The sequence below is a fragment of the Dipodomys spectabilis genome, unplaced genomic scaffold (assembly GCF_019054845.1).
Source record: "Dipodomys spectabilis isolate Male_0828 unplaced genomic scaffold, ASM1905484v1 ptg000032l, whole genome shotgun sequence".
NCBI classification, from domain to species: domain Eukaryota; kingdom Metazoa; phylum Chordata; class Mammalia; order Rodentia; family Heteromyidae; genus Dipodomys; species Dipodomys spectabilis.
In genome coordinates, this window is record NW_024870709.1 from 22,086,636 (window position 1) to 22,113,806 (window position 27,171).

The 27,171-nt window shown below is 35.8% G+C and overlaps 1 protein-coding gene across 2 annotated transcripts in view; it reads left to right on the forward strand.

The window, feature by feature from the left end:
* Epha6 (EPH receptor A6) overlaps positions 1-27,171 on the forward strand; it is a 732,346-nt gene that overhangs the window by 458,305 nt on the left and 246,870 nt on the right. For both annotated transcript variants that reach the window (XM_042676999.1, XM_042677000.1), the window contains exon 7: positions 7,331-7,493. In XM_042676999.1, the coding sequence (XP_042532933.1) occupies positions 7,331-7,493 (163 nt within the window). The remainder of the gene's footprint in view (positions 1-7,330; positions 7,494-27,171) is intronic.

Below are 27,171 nucleotides of genomic sequence, written 5' to 3' on the forward strand. Positions count from 1 at the left end.
GCAAAGAAACTAACAGAAAAAAACGTAATTATTTTGGCCCATTGCAGAAGTTTAAGCCCACAGTTGGCTGGCTTATTTGATGTTCAGTCTGAGGCAAGGCGGACAGATCATGGTAGATGGGATTAATAGAGGAGAGATGATTTCCTCATGGTAGCTAGAAAGTAGAGAATTGTTGAGGGGAGAATAGTCTAGAGATAAGATACATGTGCCTTACAAAGACACATACTTCCTACATGAAGGCACCCCTCCTAATAGTCATTAACTCACTGATGGATGAAGTCTGAGCTTTCAAAATCCAATAACCTGCCCAAGACTGCCCCTAGTCTGGGACCATGCCTACAACACATAAAGAGAATTTTCCTGAATACTTCGGGGAATAGTTACATCCAACCATAACAGGAGAATTTTCCATAAAAAGTTCCTATTACTACTTAGTAATAGGTACACAACAGAACACAACACTTAAAATGGCCATATTCAGGGTCAGCTGCAGAACAGAGACTCTTCACTATAGTAAAATTATTTTTTCCTCTAAATTTAGCTCACTGCTTCATCATGCGCAATTTTCTTTCCATTTCTATTTTGAAACCAGCCTGATTATATAAGTAAATATGTTCAGTTTGATAATAATGCAAATTAATATAGTATTTCTAGAAAATGACCTTGTTTTGCTTTGAATTCTCTTTGTGTTTTATATTCCCTATACTCATTTGCATATTGAAATGCTCCTTTGGTTTCAAACCCTCATGGGGACTACAAAACCCTTTCTGAATCAAGTACAATTTACAGTAAGCTATCAATTACTGCAGTCAATTTGTTACAATAATATTTTCTCAGTAAGGAGATAGTTCCCAGTTACAAGTACTTAGAGTCAACGTTTCATTTTATTTTACTACAAGTCTTCAAACTTTCTTTTGATGTACATTTGATGCCTTCTATGGGAATTAAAACTTGATGACTGCTTTAGTTCATCATCTGAAAATATTGGCCTATTATAATATAATCGTTCTCTTTTCAAGTCAAACCTTATGACTTTATACAAAGGTTTAATTTTTCACTTGATGGGGAAAAAGATTGTTTCTTGAAACTTAAGTCATATTTTATAGCTTTTTTCATCAATCCTAACAGACATTTTTTTATAGTTTGAGCAAAACACAGTGCCCATAAAATAAAATAAAATAACTTCATTTTTGAAAATTAAGTTTCATTGTGGTTAAAAGTAATTTAAATAGGAAAGATAAATGTGAAAGAAATCTTCAATAAATGTTTTTACCCTGTTCTAAATGAGGCTATGGAATTTGCATACTCTGCTTCTTTTTCAGTGCAGCAATCAGATATCAAGATGTCTTGTAAGCTGGTTTGGACAAAATTTTCTAAAAGACTTTATAATCACATGATACTACTGCTCAATAGAAAATTTTCTATAAAACAGTTTCTTAAATGGGCTGATATTTTTCTACCAATCTAGTGAAATTTTACTGGTTTTACTTTACTCATTTTCTTTAATTATATCAGAAAACCAAGCTCTAAGAGACACTCTTGAAGCCATTGTACCTTCATTAATTTAATTTTCAAAGATTTTTTTCTAGCTTTTGTCATGTACCATTAGTACTATTGTTTAAAGAACTTAATTGTTTTATCTTTTTAACACAAAATTTCTGGTAGCTTTAACACTTTATGAGTTCACATCCCATTGATTATTATCATCAACCAAAGAACTTGCCACTCTACCATGCATGTCATTACGATTAAATTTTGAAGATGGTCAATTTCACATTTGCAATAGTTTGAGGCAATCAAAATAAGTGTATTCTTATTTCCACAGATACTCAATGCAATTCCCCTCTGATGCATTTATTACTAGTTTCCACTTGTTTTTATAAGAAAAATATTTTTCATCTGGTGTTTATAAAGCATTTTTAAAACTTGGCCTAAACTACCATCAGTAGGGGTTTCCAAACTTAAATTTACTCTCTAAAATGTATTTGTAAGGAATATTAAGGAACTTTGGAATAAAGCAGTTTTCTGTAAAGACAAGTGTCTAGCTTTAAATATTTCCGTTTTACTTCAGCACCTTTATAAATATGTATAGTGTGGTTCAGGACAGGAAAAAATCAATAGCCCATCTATAAGATGGTAGGTTTCATGGAGACAGATGGGAAAGTTAAAATGGAATAAATACTATGAATATACTAAAAGATATTTCTGCCCACATCTTAGCTTTTCCTAAACCACATGATTTTGTTAAGTATTTTCTGGCAAGTAAATCTTTGGATGTCCTCTATAAGAAAACAAATTGGTTATATGACACAATATTATTGCCTCTTGATTATGAAAGTATTATAAGCATGTAAAAACAATTTTTCTCATCTCTCACTTGAGTGGTCATTAGATTGAGCCAACTAATTTTAAATTGCCATAGCAATATTTAAGAATTTAAAGCTGAACTTATGAAGTAATTAATTCATTAATTTCTTCAGTCAATCATTTGAGTAATAAATCATGAGAGCCTAGAGACATGAGATACTTAGGCAAACCATTTCAAGCATTAGAAACAGAAACACTAACAAGCAAACAATACACTTGAAAAAATTTTTAAAGAACTCTCCTAGCACCTGCAAGACTGGTTGAAGGCTTGAGCCTGATACAGCTCTGCTTTAAATACTATTGATCACTCTTCCTAGAATAGAGAGCATGCTGCATGATAAATCTTTCGTAGCTCATGAACGTATTTTATGCATTATTTTCCCACATCCTCCCAAATCTGCCTCTTTAAAGTAGGCACAACCATCCCAACTTAACATATGAATTAATGCCAATCAGGAATCTGCTAGTCTCTTCCCAAGACCAGTATTTTCTAAAGATCACACCATATTTTATTAATAGCAAACAATCACAGTTTTACAAATGTAATTATCAGTGATGATGGCTTAATTTCAGAGCAATATTCCTCTTGCTAGTGTTCTTTTTTTGTAAATAATCTCATTATTAGAAAAAGGGGGGGCTAAGAATGTAGGTCAATGGTAGAGCACTTGCCTAGCATATATGAGGATCTAGTTTTGATATTCTCTCAATAAATAAACATAAAGAAGAGAGTTTGCTAGTGTCCTTGAGTGCCATCTGCTTTTTTTATTTTATTTTATTTTTTTGTTAGTCATGGGACTTGAACTCTAAGCTTGGGCACTGTCCCTGAGCTCTCCAGATCAAGGCTAGCACTCTACCCCTTGAGCCACAGCGCCACTTCCAGTTTTCTGGTGATTAGAGAAAAGAGTCTCACAGACTTTCCTGCTCAGGCTGACTTTGAACTGTGATCGCCAGATCTCAGGTTTCTGGGTAGCAAGGATTACAGGTGTGAGCCACCAGGACCCAGCTCATCTACTGCTATTGTTCAACACCTTCAGCATTTCCTAAATATTAAATGTTGAATAAGATTAATTTTCATTTTAGTTGAAATAAGACGTATTTAAGCAATAGATGGAAAAATAACAAATTCATTTCACAATGATTTGTGGTAATCCATTCTGGATTACCAAGTATAATCAAGAATTTATTGTGGTAAATTATAGCCATGATACTTCTCCACAAGTATTTGTGTATTCATAATAACTACCAATATATTTTCTTACTTATATATATGTTTTAATTTGTCATAAAGTTATTGGGACTATCCTATATCAAGATTGGGATAAAAATGAACTCTAATAGGCATTCCTTGTGGCGAAGTGTTTGCATGTTCATGAGCCTGGATTCAGTCCTCTGTAATTAAAAAAAAAAAACCTTTAGAAATTCTAGGTCCCATGGTTTCCCTTATTTGCAATAACTAGTCTATGTCTGAGACAAGCAGAAATGGTCAGATAAGTTGATGTTAGGCAAAACGAACCCCAAGATAAGGACTCAAATGTTTTTTCTTTCTTATGATTGTTTCTAACATATTTATAAGATGATTTCTTTGTTGCTTTGTATGTCCCTCCTCCAGGGTATAACCCCTGCTTTCACTGTATTTGATGTTGGTATAATTTGTGGAGGGGAAGAGAAAAAACAAATTGTTTAAATAGGGATACTGGTGGATCCATTGCAACAATGAGATGTACAAGTCATTATGTCGAAAAACGAACTTTACAACTTTGGTCTGGTGGGGGGAATTGTGGGGGGGAAATGGGAAGAGATGGGAAGAGGAAACAAAGGAGGAGGCAATAATGCTTGATAAGAAATGTACTCATTACCTTGCGCATATAATTGTAACCACTCTATATGGTATTTTCAGAGTAAAAAATATAAAATAAAATAAAAAGAAATTCTATTATATTCATTACATCTTATACAAACCTTTGTTAGGTATTATAGTAAAGTACATATATATTCCCTTGCTAGAATGAATAAACAGATCTAGAAGGCTCTGTGCAAGTCATGGTCTATACCAGTGTCAGTACTGTGCTTTAGAGTTGCTGTATCAGCAGAAAAGCAATTAGTTAAAGTTTTATGATAATCATATGCTACGCTTGATCATGGATGAAACGAACTTGATTTTCCAAGAATGTAAAGGTACCAAGAAGAAAGAGGTTGCCATGTGCTAGGAGAGATTCTCAGGACTGATGCTTTCTCAGTCTTCTTTCAGAACAGAAAAGCACACTTTAAGGCCAAGCAATTGCTACCACGCAGAAGCCTGAGAAGCCATGGAGGTCCTGTGTTCTTTGGCAACTTTTATCCTAGGATGTAGCTACAGATGGACTTGAATCAGTAACTACAGAGAAGCTAAAAGACACCTGCAAAAGAAATACACACACACACACACACACACACACACACACAATTTACTCTTAGAAATAATTATTTAGCTCTGTTTGGGATAGGAAACAAAGACATCAGATGTAATGCTATGGTGCTATTCATTCTAAGAGTAAATTCTGTGTGTGTGTGTGTGTGTGTGTGTGTGTGTGTGTGTGTGTGTGTGTGTGTATACAGTTCTAGAGAATGAACTCAGGGCCTGGGCATTGTCCCGAGCTTTTTTTATTCAAGGCTAGTGCCATTTCACTTGAGCCACAGCTTTTCTTCCAGATTTTTGATGGCTAATTAAAGATAAGAGTCCAACAGACTTTGCAAGTTAACTTCAAATCATGATCCTCATATTTCAGTCTTACGCTCCTGCGTAACTAGGAAATTAGGCATAATTTGCCAGTGTATCACAAGAATAAACTTTTGAAGCTATATTTTCTCACTGTGGTGGATCAAGCCTCACATTTTTCCATTGCTCCACAATTATTTTCTTAATTATTATTTCAAATTGTGTGATGACATTCAAAATAAATCAAAACACTATGCTGTAGACATTTTCACGAAAAGTAGAATATAATTGAACATATAATTGATCAATTCAAAATATCTGCAAATTTTTACTAACAATTATAATTTATTCTAATAGCAAACATTTCCCCCATAATATGGAACTTAACCTGTTGGTTAGGATAAAGTTCTTGTTTTTGACTCTGAGCAGATAATTACAGCCATCAGTGATTTATAGACCATATTTTATTCCCTTTAGAAGTAAAATGCAAGGTATGTAAATATTTACTTTCTAATATCAAAATTACCATGGGATAAATATGACTTGCAAGTTTTCTATTTTTTTCTTCTAATATTGGCATAGTTAGCTCATTTTTTCTCTGACTTCATATCTAATAAGCTGTTTTATGATATCAGATATAAATGACATAATGACAGACCATACAGTTCATAAATTTCTGATAAATAAGGCCATATTTTTAAATGATCATTAAGATACAAACTTCTTTTTCAAAGGTAGCATGAAAGAAATCATTTTCATATTTTTAAATCATGAAGCATCCTCAAAAAATGCATGACGAGGGGCTGGGAAGGTGGCTCAGTGGTAGAGAGCTTGCTTTGCATGCCTGAGGCCCTGGGTTCAATTCCTCAGCACCATATAAGCAAAAAGAAAAAAGCAGGAAGTGGCGCTGTGGCTCAAGTGGTAGAGCTCTAACCTTGAGCTGAAGAGCTGAGGGACAGCGCCCAGGCCCAGAGTTCAGGCCCCACCACCGGACCCAAAAAAAAAGAAAAGAAAAGAAAATGCATGATGGTTGGCACAGTCTCTAGCCTTGTTGGGCTGGAAAGCATTCTAAGCAGCAGTAGTTTTCAGGGAAACCACAGAAGCAATCAGGATGGCAATGTTATAGATTGAATTTCAGTCTCAAATAAGTGACTCAGCTATTAACTTTAAAATTTACTTCCATCCTAAGAATTTCTGCCTTTACATTTATGAAGAAAATTGCAGAATTAATGGAAGAATTTCTTGGCCTAATTGTATCTGAATTTAAAAGAGCAGTTTATACAAATACAAATTAACTATCCGTTATCCAGAATAGACAAGTATTTTCAATTTTTTTGAATTTCTTTCAATTTTGGAATATTTGCATATATATGAAATATCATAGGGATGGGATCCAAGTCTGAACCCAAAGTTAATTGCAATTCTTTATGCATGAAGTCTGGGCAAAGTTTTATTTTTTTTTAATTTTTTACAGTATTCTAAGCATGTTGCACTTTGTGAGTTTAGGTATGGCAGTTCTCATGTTGCATCATTTTGACAAAATCAAAATGCTTGGATTTAGGAACATTTTAGATTTTCAGATTACAGAGGTTCAACCTGTATGAGTTCTTTCCAACATCCTATCAAAATGCTATTGCAAATTACTGGATGGCAACTTTATAATACAAAAGCAGTAATCTTTTAAATTTTCTTCAGCACCAGCACTCTGATGGACATTTCCTTACAAGGACAGAGAAAATGAGCAAAAGCAACTGATTCGAGGATAAAAGATTTCAAATTTTAAGAAACAATTAATTTATTTGTTTTTCCTTTCACCCACAGGTCTACCCACGGATAGCACCTGCATTTTGGCGCTACCTGCGGGTAGAAGTGAGTAGCGGGTACTTGACCTAACCCCTCCACCCTCTTGGCCTCTGGCACCTGCTGGTGTGGGCTGATCTACTGTGTCCATTTTGCTTGAGACAAAAGCTATGGTTCTGTATAAATGTGCTTTCACACCACCATCATTCCGTACAGTCGGATAAGAAATCGAAATCACCCACAGTTCAAGGGGAGTTTGTTGAGAGTAATCATCTTCCTGAGTAGTTTCCAAATCAGGGCCACATCATCTGCATTGCTGCAAGGATGAGAAGTTCAGTGCTAAGCTACATAATAAAACGGCGCTTAGACTACATCTTAATCAATACGTTTGCGATTTAGATCTTAATTCTCTTGGGACTGTGTAGGGTCAGCCGGCTTCATTCCCTTCTCCTCTGTTCTGTTCCCTAGGAGCATGAGCAGCTCACCTACTCCTCCACGCGGTCCAAGGCCCCCAGCGTCATCATCACAGGTCTCAAGCCGGCCACCAGATACGTATTTCATATCCGAGTAAGGACTGCAACAGGATACAGTGGCTACAGTCAGAAGTTTGAATTTGAAACAGGAGATGAAAGTAAGTTTCACACAAGGTATAAAGTAAGATGCTAATTTAGGACTCTTCTAGTTGGCCTGGTAGTTTAAAAACCAGGAGTAAGGGCTGGGAAGGTGGCTCAGTGGTAGAGTGTTTGCCTTCCAAGCCTGAGGCCCTGGGTTCGATTCCTCAGCACCACATAAGTAACAAGAAAAAAACCAGAAGTGGTGCCGTGGCTCAAGTGGTAGAGCGCTCGCCTTGAGCTGAAGAGCTGAGGGACAGCACCCAGGCCCAGAGTTCAAGCCCTACGACCAGACCCCCCCCCCCAAAAAAAAAAACCAAGAGTATCAAATTTTTCTTAACCTCTCCAAATGAGCTTTTTTATTCATGTAAATCCCCATAGTCATCTGGAGAAGCATTTTGGTATTGTTATTAAATACTTCCACGATATGCTTTCCTCTCCCACATTGTAATTTGGTGCAAAAATGTCCCCTTATGAAGAATTTGTCACTCCAGATGTTACACAGTCTCAGTGAATTGTTTTTATGCTAGTGTTCTCCAGTCGTGGCATGTTAACATAATATAATCTAATCCAAGCTTGTAACAAATTAGTAATTTGTTCAATGCACACAGGATTAACTTGTTATTTAAGGTCAACAGAGTAATCAGGAGACACCAGCATATATTACAGATGTATATGGATAGGTAGGTAGGTAGACAGATACTTTATTATTTATTTCTCTCTATATCATAAATTTCTATCATATAGATTTCTGACATATATATTTTTATCATATGTTTGACCATAAATTTGATAGATAGATAGATAGATAGATAGATAGATAGATAGATAGATAGATAGACAATAAAGACAGAGATTAGAGAGATATATAGATATATATACAGTTCTCTCCTTTTGTGTTTTGATAAAGACTTCGTGTGTGTGTGTGTGTGTGTGTGTGTTAGTGTGTGTGTGTGTGTGCATGCTCTCATCTCTCACTGTAATATAATATTTCAATATTAGAACTACAAATATTTATTGATTTCCAATTGTTATCTAGCCTTTTATTGCATGGTGTACTTGATCTTTGCCTCATTTTTAGGAAAAAAATTAACAAATTTACACTAATCATAAGAAATAAAAGCAAAACTTTAAGAGTAAACAAACAGCCCAGGTGGATTTTCTTGAAAGTTACAAAGAAGTTAGATGTTATGAACTAATGAGAATTTATTTTCAAAATGTGGTGGCATATGCCTGTAATCTCTGAACTCATGAAGCTAAGGGACAAAAAGACTCTGAGTTCAAGTCAGAGCAATAAAAAGAAAAAATTCTCAAATTAAAAATTTATTTTTAATGTGCAAAGTGGTCACCGTAAACAATACTCATATTCTGGCCAACTACAGTCTATTGTGGATCATGTGGAAGAAATAATAAGATTCTTTTTTTAGTTTACATTAGTCATATGGGGGAAAGTTTATTGTTAAATCCCCACACATTTATAAGTATTCCAATCAATCTTACCACTTCTACCACTCTCCCTTTCTTCTTTCCCCCATCCCACAACAGGATTTGAACAAGATTTGAACAGGATTTTCAACAGGATTTGGAAAGGATTTGAACAGGATTCATTGAACAGTATTCATTATTCTGTTGTCATCATTGCAAACAATCTATTTCAAGCGTATTTGACCTCTTTCCTCTTCACTGTTATCCCAGTACCCTCTCACTAGTACCCACCACTGACAGGGACTATTTCTCTTAACAAGATATTTAATTGTCTCAAGTATATTATTTTGTGTTCATTTTCTGGAATCTTCAATGGAGAAAAAGAGAATTAAAATGTCCCACTTCCCTAATATTATTACCCATACCCTATAAACTGCTTGAAAAGTAGATTTAATGTATTTTAAAATAATTAAAACTAATCTATAAATTTAAGATGAACTAAAATTATATAAAGTTCATGAAATCCAACATTTTTCATTTTAAAATGCTATCAACATATATCTAATATTTAAATGTATCTTAGGGAAACAAATTAATTTTACATGTGCAAGTTTTTGTCAAAATAAATTGTCAGACTCTTGATATCCTGAATCTTTCATTAAATACTACAATATAGCCTGTGAGCTGTCAAAAAAGAGCAGAATTCATTGCTTAAAGCCAACTTTAAAGAAAATTGGATTTTTATCTGTAGTAATTAGAAAGTTACCTCCTTCATTGCCCTAATGGATATCCAAATGATCCAGGAGAATTAATATACTGCCAACATATAAGCAAAGACTGTTTTTCTCCCCCACAAGGATTAATTATAGCTTAAAATTTAACAACATATAATTTTGGTTTTCATCAGTTTTGTAACACAAATGCCACATCTGCTAGCAAGTATTTTAGCATATATTGTTTTTACCTAACTTGACAGTGCATAAGTTTTATGTCACATAATATAATCACACAAAAATCATCATCATCAACCTTAATAAGCTAAGCTACAAAGTGCTTGGATCACCGTAGGGTTTTCAAAATAAAAACCTATGTCAGGGGCTAGAGGACTGTGTCAGCAGCAGAACCCTCCTCACAAGCACAAGAGACTGAATTCAAAGCCTAGTATTACCAAAAATTAAAATAAAATAAAAGGTTGAAGAAATGGTTGAGAAGACATAACTTTAAGGAAAATAATCTTATCATGTCTTATACATATGCAGATACATGTGAATAAATTTAGTCAACTATTTCAAAATATCCACAAGATTTAGCTATTGTAATGTGGTCTAATATTTAAATAATTGATTCATTTAAAAAATTTATAGGTAGGAAATGATCCTGAAAATTAAAGTGCAAAATTGTCTCCCATTTCTTCTTCCCTAATGCATTCCTCACACTCACATTTAACTATCTCTTTTATGCTCCATTTTATATTCTCTAAAACCCTTGGTCATTTGGGGTTTTAGTTTTAATTGAATCAAAATGTGAATTTCTCAGTATAGATTTGTCTTCTTTTTTTTATTTTTTTTAAATTTAATTTAATTTAATTTTTTTGTGAACATACTGTACAGAGGGGTTACAATTACATGGGCAGGATAATGCGTACATTTCTTATCAAGCATTGCAGCCTCCTCCTTTGTTTACCCTTCACATCCCTTCCCAGCCCCCCCCACCCCCCCCCCCACCCAATAATCCTCCTCTTGCCCCCCCCTCTGCACCAACGTTGTAAAGCTCATTTTCGACATGACAACTTGTACTTCTCATTGTTGCAACAGGTCCACCTGTATCCTTAAACCACTTATTTTTCCCCATCTCCTCCACAAGTTATACTGACATCAAATTATAGTGAAAGCAAGGGTTATACTGTTGGGGAGAGACATACAAAGCAACAAAGAGATAATCTTATAAATGTGTTAGAAACAAATGCATGAAAGAAAAAAGCATTAAAATACATATCTAAGGGTTCATTTTCCTAACATCACATTATCTGACCTTTTCCGCTTGACTCATACATATACTAGATATTGCAAATAATGGAAACCATGGGACCTATGTTTATTTGAGCCTGGCTTACTTCACTTAATATAATTTTTTCCAAGTCTTTCCATTTCCTAACAAATGGGGCAATGTCATTCTTTCTGATGGAGGCATAGAATTCCATTGTGTATATATACCACATTTTCTTGATCCATTCATCTACTGAGGGGCATCTGGGTTGGTTCCATATCTTACCTATGGTAAATAATGCTGCAATAAACATAGTGGTGCTGGTAGCTTTAGTGTGGTCTTGTTTGTAAACATTTGGGTGAATGCCCAAAAGTGGGATTGCTGGGTCATAGGGGAGCTCTATGTGAAGTCTTTTGAGAAACCTCCATACTGCTTTCCAAAGTGGTTGAACAAGTTTACACTCCCACCAACAATGAAGTAAGGTTCCCTTCTGTCCACATCCCCTCCAGCATCTGTTGTTGTTAGAATTCTTGATTATAGCCATTCTAACTGGGGGTGAGGTGATATCTCAATGTTGTTTTGATTTGCATTTCTTTTATGGCTAGGGAGGTTGAGCATTTCTTCATGTGTCTAATGGCCATCTTTCTTTCTTCTTCAGAGAAGTTTCTCTTCAAGTCTTTAGCCCACTTATTTATTGGGCAGTTGTTTCTTTGAGAATTTGTTGTTGGGGGATTTAATTTTTTGAGTTCCAAGCATATTTTAGATATGAGACCCTTGTCCATTGTATGGCTAGTGAAGATATTCTCCCAATCTGTGGGCTTTCTATTGATCTTGCTAGCTATGTCCTTTGCCATGCAGAAGCTCTGCAACTTCATGCATTCCCATTTGTCCAACCTTTCTTTGATTTGTTGTGTTTCCAGGTCTCGGCCGGAGCCAAGGAGACCTAGGATTTCTCCTATTCCATCCTGTAATGTTTTCAGAGTGTCTGCTTTGACTTCGAGGTATTTGATCCATTTGTATTTGATTCTGGTGCAGGGTGATATATAAGGATCTAGCTTTAGTTTTCTACAAGTAGTTAACCAATTTTGCCAGCACCATTTACTGAAGAGGCTGTCTTTCTTCCAATCTATTGTTTTAGCTCCCTTATCGAAGATTAGATGGCTATAGGTCTATGGGTTCATTTCTGGATTTTTAATTCTATTTCATTGGTCCTGAGGTCTGTTCTTATGCCAATACCAAGCTGTTTTGATTACTATGGCTTTGTAGTAGAGTTTGAAATTTGGTATTGATATTCCTCCAGCAGTGTTCTTTCCGTTGAGGAGCGTTTTTGCTATTTGGGGTCTTTTATTGTTCCATATGAATTTTTGGATTGTCTCTTCTATTTCCTTGAAGAATGAGGTTGGAATTTTGATGGGTATCGCGTTGAATTTGTAGCTAGCATTGGGAAGTATTGCCATTTTCACGATGTTAATCTTTCCAATCCAGGAGCATGGGAGGTTTTGCCATTTTCTAAGTCCTGTTTTGATTTCCTTTTTCAAGATTTTAAAGTTTTCATCATAGAGGTCCTTCACTTCTTTGGTTAAGGTAATTCCTAGGTATTTTATTTTTTGTGGGGCTATTACAATGCAGTTGCTTTCCTAATTTCAGCCCCACTTTTCTCATGGTTGGCATACAGAAAAGCCATTGATTTTGGGAAGTTAATTTTATACCCTGACACTTTGCCAAAGTTTTTAATCAGCTTGAGTAATTTGGGAGTGGAGTCTATAGGATTCTTAAATATAAGATCATGTCATCTGCAAAGAGGGAGAGTTTTATTTCTTCTTTCTCTATTTGCATCCCCTTTATGTCTGCATCTTGTCTTATTGCTGTAGCTAGGCATTCTAATACTAGAATGAAGAGAAGTGGAGAGTGTGGACATCCTTGTCTTGTTCCTGAGTTAAGAGGAAATGGCTTTAGTTTTTCACCATTAAGTATATTGCTGGCTGTAGGTTTGTCATATACAGCCTTTATTGTATTGAGGAATATTCCATGGATTCCTAATTTTTCCAAAACCTTCATCATAAAGGGGTGTTGGATCTTGTCGAATGCTTTTTCTGCATCTATTGAGATAACCATGTGGTTCTTATTCTTGCTCCTGTTGAGATGATGAATAATATTAATTGATTTGTGTATATTGAACCAGCTTTGCATCCCTGAAATGAATCCTGTTTGATCGTGGTGTATGATTTTTTGGATGAATTGTTGAAGTCGATTGGCCAAAATTTTGTTGAGAAGTTTTGCATCAATGTTCATCAAAGAAATGGGTCTATAGTTCTCTTTCTTTGATGAGTCCCTGCCTGGTTTTGGGATGAGGGTTATGCTGGCTTCATAGAATGTGCTCGGTAGTGAACTTTCTCTTTCAATTTCATTGAAGAGCTGGAGGAGTATTGGTGTAAGCTCTGCTTTGAAGGCCTTGTAATATTCCGCTGTAAAACCATCTGGGCCTGAACTTTTCTTAGCTGGGAGGTCTCTTATTGCTGTTTCTATTTCAATGCTTGATATGAGCCTGTTAAGATGGTTTAACCCATCTTGGTTGAGTTTCTACATGTGAATTTTTGCTAGGAAAAGGTCCATTTCTGTCAAGTTTCAAACTTATTAGCATAAAGTTTTGAGAAGTATTCCCTTATAATGTTCTGAATCTTGGTTGTTTCCATGATGTTTCCATTCTCATCTCTGAGTTTATTTATTTGGGTGTGTTCTCTTCTTTTTCTGATAAGATTTGCTAAGGGTCTGTTAATTTAGTTAATTTTTTCGAAGAACCAACTCTTTGTTTTGTTGATTCTTTCTATAGTTTTTTGGATTCTAATTCCTTTAATTCTGATTTAATTTTAATTATTTCTTTCTGTCTACTGGATTGGGGTTTATCTTGCTGCTCTTTTTCAAGGAGGTTTAGCTGTGTCATTAAATTGTTGGCTTCAGATCTCTCCAATTTGTTGATGTAGGAGCTCAGAGCTATAAACTTGCCTCTGAGTACTGCCTTTGCTGTGTCCCAGAAGAGCTGGTAATTTGTGTGTTCATTTTTGTTGAATAGCATGAACATTTGAATTTCCTTTCTAATCTCTTCCATGACCCACTCGTGATTCAGCAGTGTGTTGTTCAGCCTCCATGTGATACCGGACTTTCTTTGGTAGCTTTTGGTGTTGAGTTCTAATTTTATTCCCTTGTGGTCAGAGAGAACGCAAGGTATAACTTCAATGTTTCTGAATTTGGACAAGTTTGCTTTGTGGCCTAAAATGTGGCCTATTTTAGAAAATATTCCATGTGCTGCAGAGAAAAATGTGTATTCTGATGCTGCCGGGTGAAATGTTCGGTAGATGTCTGTTAAATCTAGTTGATCTATGCAGCTGTTTAGATCTGCATTTTCTCTGTTGAGTTTTTGCCGAGTTGATCTATCTAGTGGGGAGAGTGGTATGTTAAAAATCCCCAACAATTAATGTCTTTGGATCTATATGGGATTTGAGGGAAAGTAGTGTTTCTTGGATAAATTTGGGTGCTCCATTGTTTGGCGAATAGATATTTAGAATTGTAATATCCTCCTGAAGGAGAGATCCCTTAATTAGTATGTAGCGACCTTCTTTATCTCTTCTCACGAATTTTAATTTGAAGTCTATTTTATCTGATATTAGGATTGCAACTCCCACATGTTTATGGGGGCCGATTGCTTGGTAGATTTTGTTCCAGCCTTTAACTTTGAAAATGTGTTTTTACGGGCAAGATGTGACTCCTGAAGGCAGCAGATAGAAGAATCTTGTTTTTTAATCCAACTAGACAGTCTATGTCCCTTAATTGGAGAGTTAAGTCCTTTAATGTTAAGAGATAGGACTGAGAGGTATTTGGGAATTCTTGCCATGTTTTCCACCTTCTTGGGGGTTGCGAAAACTGGGTTCTTCCTATGGTTCTTGGATTCTCAGTTTGGGTGCTGTTTCTTGGCCTTTATTGTGGTCTTGTTGGTTTTCTTTGTGTAGGACATCTTTAAGAATCTTTTGTAGGACTGATTTGGTGCAGATGTATTGTTTCAATTTTTCTTTGCTATGGAAGGTTTTTATTTGGCCTTCAGTTATGAAGGAGAGTTTCGCTGGGTACAGTATTCTTGGTTGATAGTTGTTTGTTTTTAGGGCATGGCATACATCATTCCAGGCTCTTCTTGCTTTGATTGTCTCTGCTGAGAAATCTGAGGTGATTCTAATTGGTTTCCCTTTATAGGTGATTAATCTTTTCTCCTTGACAGCTTTAAGGATCTTTTCCTTGGTCTGAGTTGATCCAGTGTGGATTATAATGTGATGGTGGGATGTCCTATTCTGGTCTGGTCTATTTGGGGTTCTAAAAGCTTCTTGTATCTGAATAGGTCTATCTTTTTGCATGTTTGGGAAGTTCTCTGCTAGGACCCTGTTAAATTTCCTAGACCATTAACTTCTGTTTCTAGGTGCTCCTCTACACCCATTATTCTTAGATTAGGCCTTCTGATGGTATCTTCCAAGTGTTGGATAGATCTATCATATTTCTTGGACTTGTCTTGGATGGTTGTGTGTTCTTTCTGTATAATATCTAGGCTGTCTTCAATCCCTGAGATTCGATCGTCTGCATGGTCTAACCTGCTGTCAAGACTTTCTACTTTGTTTTTTATCTTTTTTCCTTCTAATTCGTCAGCTTTGATGGCTTCAAACTCTTTGTTGAAGCTTTGTTTTAGAACTTGTATGAACTTCTTTACTTCCTTAATTTGGTGTTCAGTGTTTATTCTCAAATCACTTAGTTGATTGGTTATGGTTTCCTTGGACTCCCATTCCTTCTGTTGGGTTCCATTCAGCATTCCCTTTGTGGTCTCCCTGACTTCCTTCAGCTCTTTGTTAATGGATTCCATGAATGCCTTTAGTGATCTTTGTATTCTCTTCCTGCTCTCTCAATTCCTGTATTACTCTTTGATTAGCTTCCTCCCATTCATGGGATTCCTGTAGTTCTCTTTGAGTGTTCTCAGCCTGCTCACGCCATTCCTACCTTTCTCTTTGAGTATTCTCAAGTTACTCACGTAAATCCTGTATCAGTTTTTGAGTAGCTTCCTCACGCTTATGATATTCCTGTATAAACTTCTGGGATGCCTCCTCTCTCTCCCTATCACGCTCATACAGAGTCCTTTGTATGTTTTCAATCTTTTCATTTATCATGTTTGCCAACAGTGTTTGTAGAGCTATTTGAGAGCTCTCCTCTGGATTATTCATTATCTGTTCTGTCCCCTGATTATCAAGATTGGGAATTGAGATACCCAGATTTGCCATTTTTCTTCTGTTTTTCCGGCTTACTCTGCCCATTTGAGATGAAAATAGCACCAGTTTTGTGCTAGAACACTATCTTAAGGCAAGCATCAACCAATGTCTGAATTTACACAGTCAATAGCCTACAGATACAATCTAGTTCAACAGATACATCTATTCAACATCAAACAACTATATGTTAATGGGCTACGAACTGCAAAGAAGAATTTGGAAAACCAGAAATTATTAGGGTTAGGGAGAGATGTGGATAAAAAATAGGAATAGATTGATGTGGGGAGGCACAGGGAGAGTTAACTAAGTCCTAATCTCAAAGCAGGAAATATGTTGGGTAGGATGAAAGTAGAGGGAGAGAAAAAAAAGAAGAAAAGGAAAGGGGAAAAAAAGAGACCAGAAAAAATAGAAAAGTAAAAATTAATAATATTATACAGATTCGAAAACAATCTATTTAGAGAAGAACGTGAATATATTGTGAGAAGGAGAGAGATATAAAGGAGATGTGAAAAACTTAAAAATAAAAATGCTTAAAATATTATATAAGTATAAAGAGGTAGTACTGCTATTAAGGAATTTAAGTCTCAGAGGTTTTGAATTGAGTAATAAATTTGTGGATTAAATGTGCACACAATGGGGGATAGGGTCTAATAGTCAACTGCGGGTTTATCTGAGGATGTGCAGGACAAGAATTAAGTCACATAAAGAAGAACGAAAGAGAGGAAAAGGTGAAAAGGATAAGAAAGGAAGAAAAAAGTTCAGAAGTTCAGTAGAGCTAAACAAAAAACAAAAAGATAATTAAAAAAGGAAAAAAAGAGAAAGAAAACAAAAAAAGAAAGAAAAACGCACACTCACGTATCCCTAAAATAAAAATTATAAGAGGAAAAAAAAGTTACTGGAAAACAATTTTTTTTCAAAAAAGGCAAAAATTAAAGATTAAAAAAAGTTTTAGGAAAGAAAAAAAAATTTTTTTATATAAGGTACCAAAAAAAAAAAAAAAAAAAAAGAAGAAGAAAAAAAAAAAAAAAAAGAAGTTCTGGGCTGGGAAGGTGGCTCAGCGGTAGAGTGGATGCCTTGCAAGCATGAGGCCCTGGGTTCGATTCCTCAGCACCACATAAATAGAAAAAGCCGGAAGTGGCGCTGTGGCTCCAGTGGTAGAGCACTAGCCTTGAGCTGAAGAGCTGAGGGACAGCTCCCAGGCCCAGAGCTCAGGACCCATGACCGGCAAAAAAAAAAAAAGAAGTTCTTTGATTTTTTGGGGAGGGGTGGGAAAAATCCTGTATCTCCCTTGTGTCTGTAACCAGCCTCTTGTTGGAATCTCTGGTCTGCTTGTGGTCCTATATCTTGGTTGGTTTCTTAAGTCAGTTTGTTCGAACAGGCAGAAAAATGCTCTGCTTTACCCAGGATTTTGCGATCCTCCTCCCAGGCTAGTTCAATGGGAGGCAGATCTGCTTTGAGTATCACCAAAGAGGGGGATGCAGTGATGAGGCTAGGTTCTGGGTAGAGTTGAGGCATTTCAACAAACAGTAGCCGGGGGCTAGTTTGTGAAAAATTCACAGATCCCAGCCTGGAGCCATTCTCAGGGTTTCTGTTTACTGAATTTCAATTGATTGTCCAGGCTGCTAGAGGATAGGGGCAGCCTCTGGCTCTGATTACCCAGTGAAGAAAGCCACTCCTAGGGCTGGTGCTCGAGCTGGGTGACTTTTCCCTGGGTGGAGCTGACTCTGGCAGGTCAGGCCGCCATTAAGTTCTTGTGACCTGCTAAATGACTCGTTCTATTCCAAGGCTTGAGTTGAAGCTAGCAGCTCCGCCGAGCTTTGTCGGTATCCAAGATGGAGATCTCCGGTACTGGGGGGGAGAAGAGGGGTGACCTTCCCTCCTCTGCTCCCTGAGAAGGAGTGAAGACATCAGGCTTCTACTCACGCCCAGTCTTGGTTCCTGGGTCGTCTCTGGTCTGCGAACTGCAGGATGAAGATGTCTGGTCCTTCTTGGTTCTTGCTGGTGTTGAGTAGAATCCACTCCCCCTGGCTCCTTCATCCCGGACTCTCTGTGGCTCAGGTATGGCGCCTGCATTAACCACGGCAGAGGCGGCTGCTAGCAAGAGCTCAGATGTGTCTCCTTGCCTGGATTTTCCCTCTCTGGCCTGATTCTCTGGCCTGTGATGGCACACTTGGTGTGATTCTCTGGCTTAGGACTGTTCACTGGAACTCTAAAACTGCTTTCTATGCGAGAGCTTGTTTAGACTCCAGCTTCTCCTCCGCCATCTTCCCGGAACTCCCTAGATTTGTCTTCTTCCTAATCAAAACTGAATCCACATTTTTACTCTAGGAAAGTGAGATTATTTGGCAACAGAAACAAAAGTTTCTGTATTTTGCCACATATCTTGAATTCATTCAGTACCTCCACCTAGCATAGTCAGAAACCCATCAACGTGACAGATCATCAGTGTACCCCACACACTCTTGATGTGCTGTTGCTCAGCCCAGCTGGAAATCATCACTTTTTATTTGTTCAGGGGTTAAATTTTATACTAATGTAAACTCTTAGAGGTCAAGAGATTTATATTCTATATATCTTTGTGTCTCCTGTTGAAACTTCAGATAGTTTTCAGTGCAACTAATCAAATAAGTAAAAAAAAAATAAATAAATAAAGCTAAAATGGTAAAGAATATTGTGGTGTTTACCACATCAAAAAGATAATTTTACTTGCCACAAATAAACAATAGTGCTTGCTTTATTTTGATTAATAAGCTGAATCTACTTTAGAAACATGTAGAAGCACAATATATTCTATTTAACTTATCTGCTAGAATTTCATTTTGTGGTGAACAAAATGAAAATGGTTAACAAAAAATTTCCTTCTGAAATGCCTTTTGTTAAAATGTACTCTCTTATATTTTATTTATATTATCTTCTATTTCATCCAGTCTAGTGGAGGAAACATAACATATCCTGCTTCAATGACTGAGGATGAAATTAGCTACATGGTTATAACAGAAGCCAGAAATTTGGGTATGATTATTAATGGTGGGGTATGAAGCAGAAAGAAGACTAGCTGACCTTAGTAAAGCAATAAAAAAAATTCATTAATCAAGCAGGCGGTACATTTCATATTTATGAGTCTACCCAGAGGAGGACAAATTCCAGGCTTTAATTTGGAATAATCTCAAATCAATAGAATACTTTCAAAGTTGGTCGTTATAACTCTTAAATGTAAACATCATTAGAAAGGAAGAATTCCATAGCACAGGGTTGTCAGAATGTATAGCAGCCTGCTTCATAAAGTAATAAAGAACTCTCTTCAAAAGAATTTGTCTGGAAGGTAACAGGAGCACTTATTTAGTTGGTCAGAAAGGAAATCCCTGTTTTATTTAGGAGGTGGCATTAGAAACTTAAGGGGGAGAAAGGAAAGTGGGAAAAAAATGAAGGAGAGTATAACAAGTTTTATAAGAAATGTACTCAGTACATTACATATGTAACTGTGACCCCTCTGACCATCACCTTGACAATAAAATTAAATTTTAAAAAAGAAACTTATGTAGTATCTACTATTTGGATTCCAAAACAGCATCATATTTGTTGAGTCCTAATATTGTTCCAAATGTTATTCTTGGCTTTCTGGCTTCTTACACATTAATAAGCTTTGGAGTAGATGCTATTATTATGCCTATTTTATGGATCCAAAATCTAAAGCAGCAAGAAGTGCAGTTAATTCATTTTTCCATGGTCAGTAAGGGTAGGGCACAGTATTAGGCCCTTTCACAGTAATGCCCACAATCAGAACTGAGCTTCCCTCTCTACTTATTTGGTCTTTCTTTTTCACCAGGATCATCCATTCCCAGTTTCTAAATAACTAGTTTTTTTTATTCTTACCTCCAATTATTCACCTCCCTTAATAAAATTCTTCCTTAGCAGCATTTGTTTTTTTTTTTACTATAAACACAGATATTGGAAGATTATATTATTTACAGATTGTTATGCATTAATTTCTGAGAGCTATAGAGTGTTTTAATTCAGATATGTATATTAGTAGCTTACATGGTAGAGTAAGCATAATTCCCTCAAAGGGACAAAATAATGTAGTTAGTATGATGTTGATATATACAGGATCTTGATGTGGTGTAACTATGTATATAGAAAACATGTCTTCCCTTTATGGAGGGTTACAATCGGAAAAGATGTTTTGTTTTAATTTTGCCCAAATCAGAGAGTGATTTTAAATTACCAGCCCAAGGCTTGTGTACCATGAGAGAGAATGAACATCTTAAGGTAAAAAAAATGTTAAAGCTCATAACTTGCTAAATGGGCTGGAAAAAAAATCATTAACTATTAGCAGGTACTTACAAGTTGTAAAACATGCATTTCAAAGAGTAAAATTACATTGTGGCTCATATTTAAATAAGGAAGTAATAAACGAGTACTTCTATCTCTTAATACAGGAGATAAGGTTATTTTTGTGCAATAATAAACAGCAACATATGCAAAAATATTATTTATTTTACACATAATCCATCATACTTTGCCTCAAAAATCTTGAGATTAGAAATCATTTCTTATTTTTTCTTTTTCACTTTGTGTGTATGGATTGCTTACTAAATTTCAAGTAAATCATACATTATAAACAACAGTCGTGATAAATCACATTAGATCCTCAAAATTTATTCACCTATAATTGAAAATTTGTAGTTGTTAACCCTATTTCTTTCTATTTATGTGTCTATTCTGTTGTACTGGATGCAGCTGGCAAACAGAAGGCATTTGAGTATCAAATGAATTCATGTCATCTAGCAAATACTTCATGGACATACATTAGATGCTCCCAATTGCAGGCATTTAAAAAATTATTCTGCATGCCTGTTTGCAGTATGCCAATTCTATTTGTTTATTTTAGGCATATATTAATAACAGGCAGTATGCTGAAGCTAAACCACCAAACCACAATACAGACTTACGTACAGATTTCTCTATTTATATCACCCCCAAAGTCTGATCTTAATTTAGTGTGATTTGAGATGCATTTTCTATCAGTCTTCATAGAAACTGGGTAAATTTATTTGTCAAGCTTTTTGACTTTACAACCTTAAAATCATCTGGAGAACAAAAATATTCCTAAGCCATTTCAAATTGCTCCTAATTTAGTGAAAAATACATTCTCTACGTAATACTTGAAAATTTAGAGCCATTCTTTAGATTACACAAATTGGCTATATTGGCTTATATTTTGAAGGAGATTTGGGTGTCATACTTTGGTTATCAGAAAAGTATCTAGAGCAAAGTGAAGAGAACCTACATTTTTTTCATGTTAACCACACAGAAGGCTATCTACAACCACAGGTGCAGTCCTGAGTTGTACTTGACTCTGCCCTCATCTTTTGCATGACCTTGTCCTAAAGTCAAGAATAGAGCATGAGTGTTGTGTGCTATGGATGATTTCTTAAAGCAGTGATAATCTTGGCTCGCTGAAGAAGGACACACACTGATGTACAGATGTGAGTCTCTAGGAAAGATTAAAAACCCTTGATGCTGGCTTCTGTTCTTTGGGAAGTAATAGACACAGCACTCCGTTTGGCTCATTTTAATGGATTACTTTGTGGATAAATTCTATCCAACATTTCTCAGAGTTGGAAAAAATGGAATGAGATGAGTTATAAAAATTCAAAAGCAGGTTAAAAGTATTTATTATGAGGGAAATAGAAGACTTTTTCACTTCCCCACCCCACTAGGTTTGAACTCAAGACCTTGCACTTTCTTAGCTTGTTTGCTTGGCTGAACCACCCCTCAGAAAAATATAATAGTAAGAGGTTACAAAAGAAAGAGTCTCACACACATGCAAGATAATAGGAAGTATCATAAAAGATGGCCAAAACAACCTTGTTCTATGGCCAATGGAAACATATGCAGAAAATGCTTGCAAAGAGGCCCATCCCAGAACTACCTGTTCAACCATGGATAAATGTGCCCCTAGTGATTGATCCATGTATTCAAGGATAGTTCATTTAAAACAGCTGTAAAATACTCTTCATTTTGCCTTTAAAAATAACCTCCTTTGCTACAGCCTCTTTGGGTATACACATAATTTACTGTGGCACACATATCCCCATGCAATGCTACTAAATAAGTTTAAGTTTTGGGGGAAAAATGAAAGAAAGAAAAAATCTTAAATGTTTTTGCCTACATCAACACAGAGTTCAAAATTTCCAAATTTGCACAGTGCAATAACAATGATTTAAAATTATTTCCACTTTTTAGCATCTTTTAAACTTGAATTAATTCAATGCAGTGTGTCTGCTTTTGCAAACCCAGCTAGCTCTCCAAAGGCCTGTGTGAAGAATTAAGAAGCTGCCTGTATGTTTGTGTTACACTTTATTTCTGCCAGGAAAACAGTCATGCAGTGAATTCCATGTGAGTAATCACAACTCTTTGCAGAAATCACAGGAGCTTTTTGAAAGGTTTAGCCATGTGTACACACCTGAGCATGGCACTAATGTGTGAGCACATTACTGCACTATAGAGATAGGTGAAGTGGGGAAATATGGCTGCCAGGTAGAAAGATTCAGAGCAAACTGAATTCCATGGACTCTGATACTTTTCAAAACTTAGAATACATTTGAAAAAGCCTTTATTCTGTAGTTTTTTAAAAAAAATCAAGTCCAATGAATAATGATTTTCACCAATCAATTTCATAGGCACCACACACTGCAACATCACTAAGCTAGAACAGGTGATACATAGGTTCTGCATGAATATGAACTTTCTATTCCCATAATGAGATAAAGGAGTAAACTTGGCCTTATTTTACAAGTTTGTAACTTGTTATTCTTTGAAATAAAACACAATTATTTGGCAATCTGATATATTTTGCCCCTCATTTTAATGAGGCAGAATGTAAAGGACACATAAGAGGAAGTCGTAATAATTAAGAGAAGCAAAATACTTTGTAATTCATTTTTCTTATTCACCCTTTCAGTCTATCAAAACATACCAGGATGGGCTAGATATTGAGGTAGGTACCAAGGAGTCAAACTTGCCATCTGCTTTCACGAAAATGAGGTAGACAAAAATGAAAAAAAGTTCTGACAAAGGTAAATGTGTTATGTAGAGGAGGGAAACACAAAAGATTTTCTGCAGGTGAGGTGAGCCATAAAGGAGGCTGTAAAGTGAAGTAACATCTGAGTGTGAGCATGAGCAGGGGATGAGGGTGGATAAGAGTCTGTTCTCTTCTGGACAGAGAACAGCATGTAGGCAGGAGCACAGATCAAAGACCGCATGGATCTCTGTGGAAGAATTTCAGTATGGCTAGAACTGTGAATTTCAAAATATCAGCCCTCCACCAAAGGCTCCAGCTATACCTGGGAATGCACTAGATGTGTGAATTTTCAGGACTGTTTATTTCTATATTTTAGTCTCTTTTCTATGTCTATTCACACAATAGCACAGACTGGATAAGTCAGAAGCAGGAAAAAATTTCTTTGACTCCTGGTTCTTGTCCAAGGCCAAGGAGTTACTCTGGTGACAGCTTTCCTGCTGGCTGTAGGTCAATGTTGGCAGGGCATCACATGGACAGGGAAAGAGAGCTTGTGAGAGACCTAGTCAAATTGGTTTTTGTATAAGACTCACTTTTGAGATAACCCATCAGCCCATTAGTTCATTAATTACATGCGTGAATTAATCCATGCCTGAGGACATTGTCCTCATCATTTCTGAAGGTCTCACTTGATAAGATTTTTTAGTAACTTATAATGAGGAGTAAATTCCAAGCTGGGTTTTAGAGCTGACAAGTCATATTCAATCCACAACAACTAACCAGAGCTCTGCAGCTGGAACTCAATATTCTCTTTACCCGTTCTCCACAACATTCTGATACCTGATCTAGTGTGAGAACTGACAGCAGCTTCATCACTGCATGTAAATCAAGGATAAATACTTGCTCATGTGGAAGAAATAATTTGGTATAAATACTGTATCTTTCTACCAAGGCTAAAACTTCAAGTTTCTATATATTTCCAACTATTGGTAGGCATCTAATTAGCCCCTCACCTTTATTTTATCCACACTAAAAATAAAACTTTCCAAATATCTTCATGTATTGTCATTTCCATAGCTGTTGTAACTTTCAAAATCCCTAGAGATTCTTTTAGCCTAAAAAAAATTCACGTACAGAAAGTCCTGGAACCTTGGGAATTACCACTTTAAATTCTAACAGGTGCTTGCTCCGTGCTAGTGTGCAAGCCTGCCTATCTCCCCTTAAGAGTTCATATTTGGTCTCTAGACTTTTGAGAAACAGTGAATTGTGTCCCTACTCACCACAGCCTCCTGAGAAAACTTGCAGCGATGCCAGTCCTTGTCAAACCTTCAAAGAAAATTGGCCCGTTGCAGAAATCTTGGAAATGAAGTAAACTGGGAGACTTCCTGAATCTAGATAGCATAGAAGCAAGGTGACATGGTAGCAACGCAGTTAGATACCAAGCAGCACATGGTGTACAAAGGTAGTTAGTGCCTGGTTCCGTGGTCATCTGTTGTAATTGGTGAAGGGAAAATGAGCATACAATTAGGGGATGTAAGATTGGGTCTCTTGACTCCTGGGAATTCACCTCTAGACTTTCATTTTTCATCCTTCAAAGAGAATGTGCCATGCTATCCTAGGCTCTAAAAATGGAAAGTCTCTAGTGAAATAATTAAAGACTTGGACCAGAAAGCCTACATTGCTATCTAAACTCCCTCATATTCCAAGTTGTAAGACCTACAGTAAACAATTTGGTCAACTGAAGATTTGATTTTCTTGTGGAGAAAAAAGATATGTGTTCATTTGTTTGTCTAGTGTCACTCAAGAAATAGCTTTGGGGTCCTTGACTTTAGTAGATGCCCACTATATGCTAAGGTAATAGTAGAATAGATGACAAAAATCCCTGTTCCCCAAACCTCACGTCCAAAAAAGAGAGTAAAAACAATAGGTAAACAATAAACAAAATTCACCAGAAAAAGGTACTGCAACAATCTAATATAATGCAAATCTTTAACCAAAGAATGTGGTATAGACCTTGTAAAAATATTCATACTTTATCACTAGGGTAAAATTCAGTTTTGTTATCAGAACCAAGCTGAAGTTTCTGAGGTAGTAGAGACAGATGACAGTAAAATATAAAACAAAAAAATAGTACCTTTTTCTGGTGAATTTTGTAGCAAAAATGAAGTGATAATTGATAATAGCTATGATATTTAAAAAAATTATTTGTGCATCTAGTCTGTTCATTCTAGTACTATGCATAAAGTAAGGAGGACAGTTAAAAGAAGGTCACTAAACAGTGACCACATAATTTTCATGTTTGATAAACCCCAAAAATGTATTTGGAAATGACTGTGTCAAAAGTTAGGCAAATTAAAGAGGATATTTTCATTGGCATTCCCAATTCAAAGAATCTAGACAGCACAAAAATTTCTATATTGCAATCATGGGTATTGACTCCCTTTTACTCTCCTCTATTCTTTCCAGTGAAAGTAGCTCATTTTGTTTAGTGAGGAAAGCCAATGAGGATAATTCCTTTTTAATGCTGATTTGAAAATAGAGTTTAGTGAATTATCTGTTCAACTACCAGTGAGACAGTCTGATGTGTGGTCTGTGCAACTAGTGATGGAATACCTTTGGTACATCATCTTAGCCACAAAGCCTAGATTCCTGAAGTAACTACTCCCAAGTGTATCTGTGGAACTACTTGAACCTCAGAGAATGGTGGATTGCATATATGCACATTTAGTGTTTAGAATTGTCTTCTTTGGAAACCTATTTAATATAAATGGATGTAAAAATTGTATTGTAAACTTTGGCTGAGATGCTTAATACCATTATGATTTTAGAATAAATTCTAAGTAAAAGCATATGTTTTTTTAAAGAGATGTTTTACAGATTTTGCGCTATCCTAAATTATTAAATTTATTAATTAAAAAGCTTTAAAAACTTTAGCCAAAAATTTGATGAGGTGTGATGTGTAAACTGACTTTTCTGTTAATAGTATTCCAAAGATGATTAAAAGCAGCTTGAAGCATTTGTAGGAACATCTTTGTGTCACATTTCAGGAAACAACTCTGTGATTTGTTTGTTAATCGCTAACATGGTATAAACCTAACATTGATTATGTATTTTTTTTCAAACTGGCTGGATTTTATATTGTTTCATTAAAATATGCTTAAAGATAAAAAACAATAAACAAAAAATGGAAAAATTTCAGGTTAGTGGATTTAATTTGACCAATAATTCACAGGTAAATAGATATATAAATAAAAAGATGAATTTTGGGGTAAATGCTCATAATTTGAATTTGAATTTAAATTCTGAGGAGTTAAAGTGACTCTGTCACCTCCTAAATATCAGACCTCAGTTGAATCAATTCTTGATTTGAATCAATGCCTTGATTTCCACATCTTGAAAATTAGAACATTACTTGATTTCTAGTGTTCTTATGACTTAGCAGTGATTCAATACAGATCAAGTACTTAGCAGAATATCCAGCACTTAATGTTTTCAAGTGAAAAAGAAAAGATTTACTATTCTCAGTCTGTTTTGTATTATTGGAATGCAGTACTTGAGACTTGAGACTAAGTAATTTGTACAGATTAGAAGTTCATTTTGCCCACATTTCTAGAGGCTGCTAAATTCAAGTGATTGGTACTAATATCTACTTGACAATATCTCTCGAAGGCCTTCCTACTAGATCATAACCTGGCAGAGAGCATCACATAAGTCAGAACAAGAATGCCACCTCAGGTCTCTCTTCTGCTTTTTCTAAAGCCACTAATACTAACATGGAGGGGATCATATTGGAGACCTCAGCTAATCCTCCTTACCTCCCCCAGCCCTGTTTCCAAATGTCATTAACATATATCATTTTTATTATTTTAATTTTTAAATTTTATTGTCATGTTATGTACATATTGTCACATTATGTACATAGGGGTTACAGTTACACACACAAGGAAGTGAGTAGATTTCTTGTCA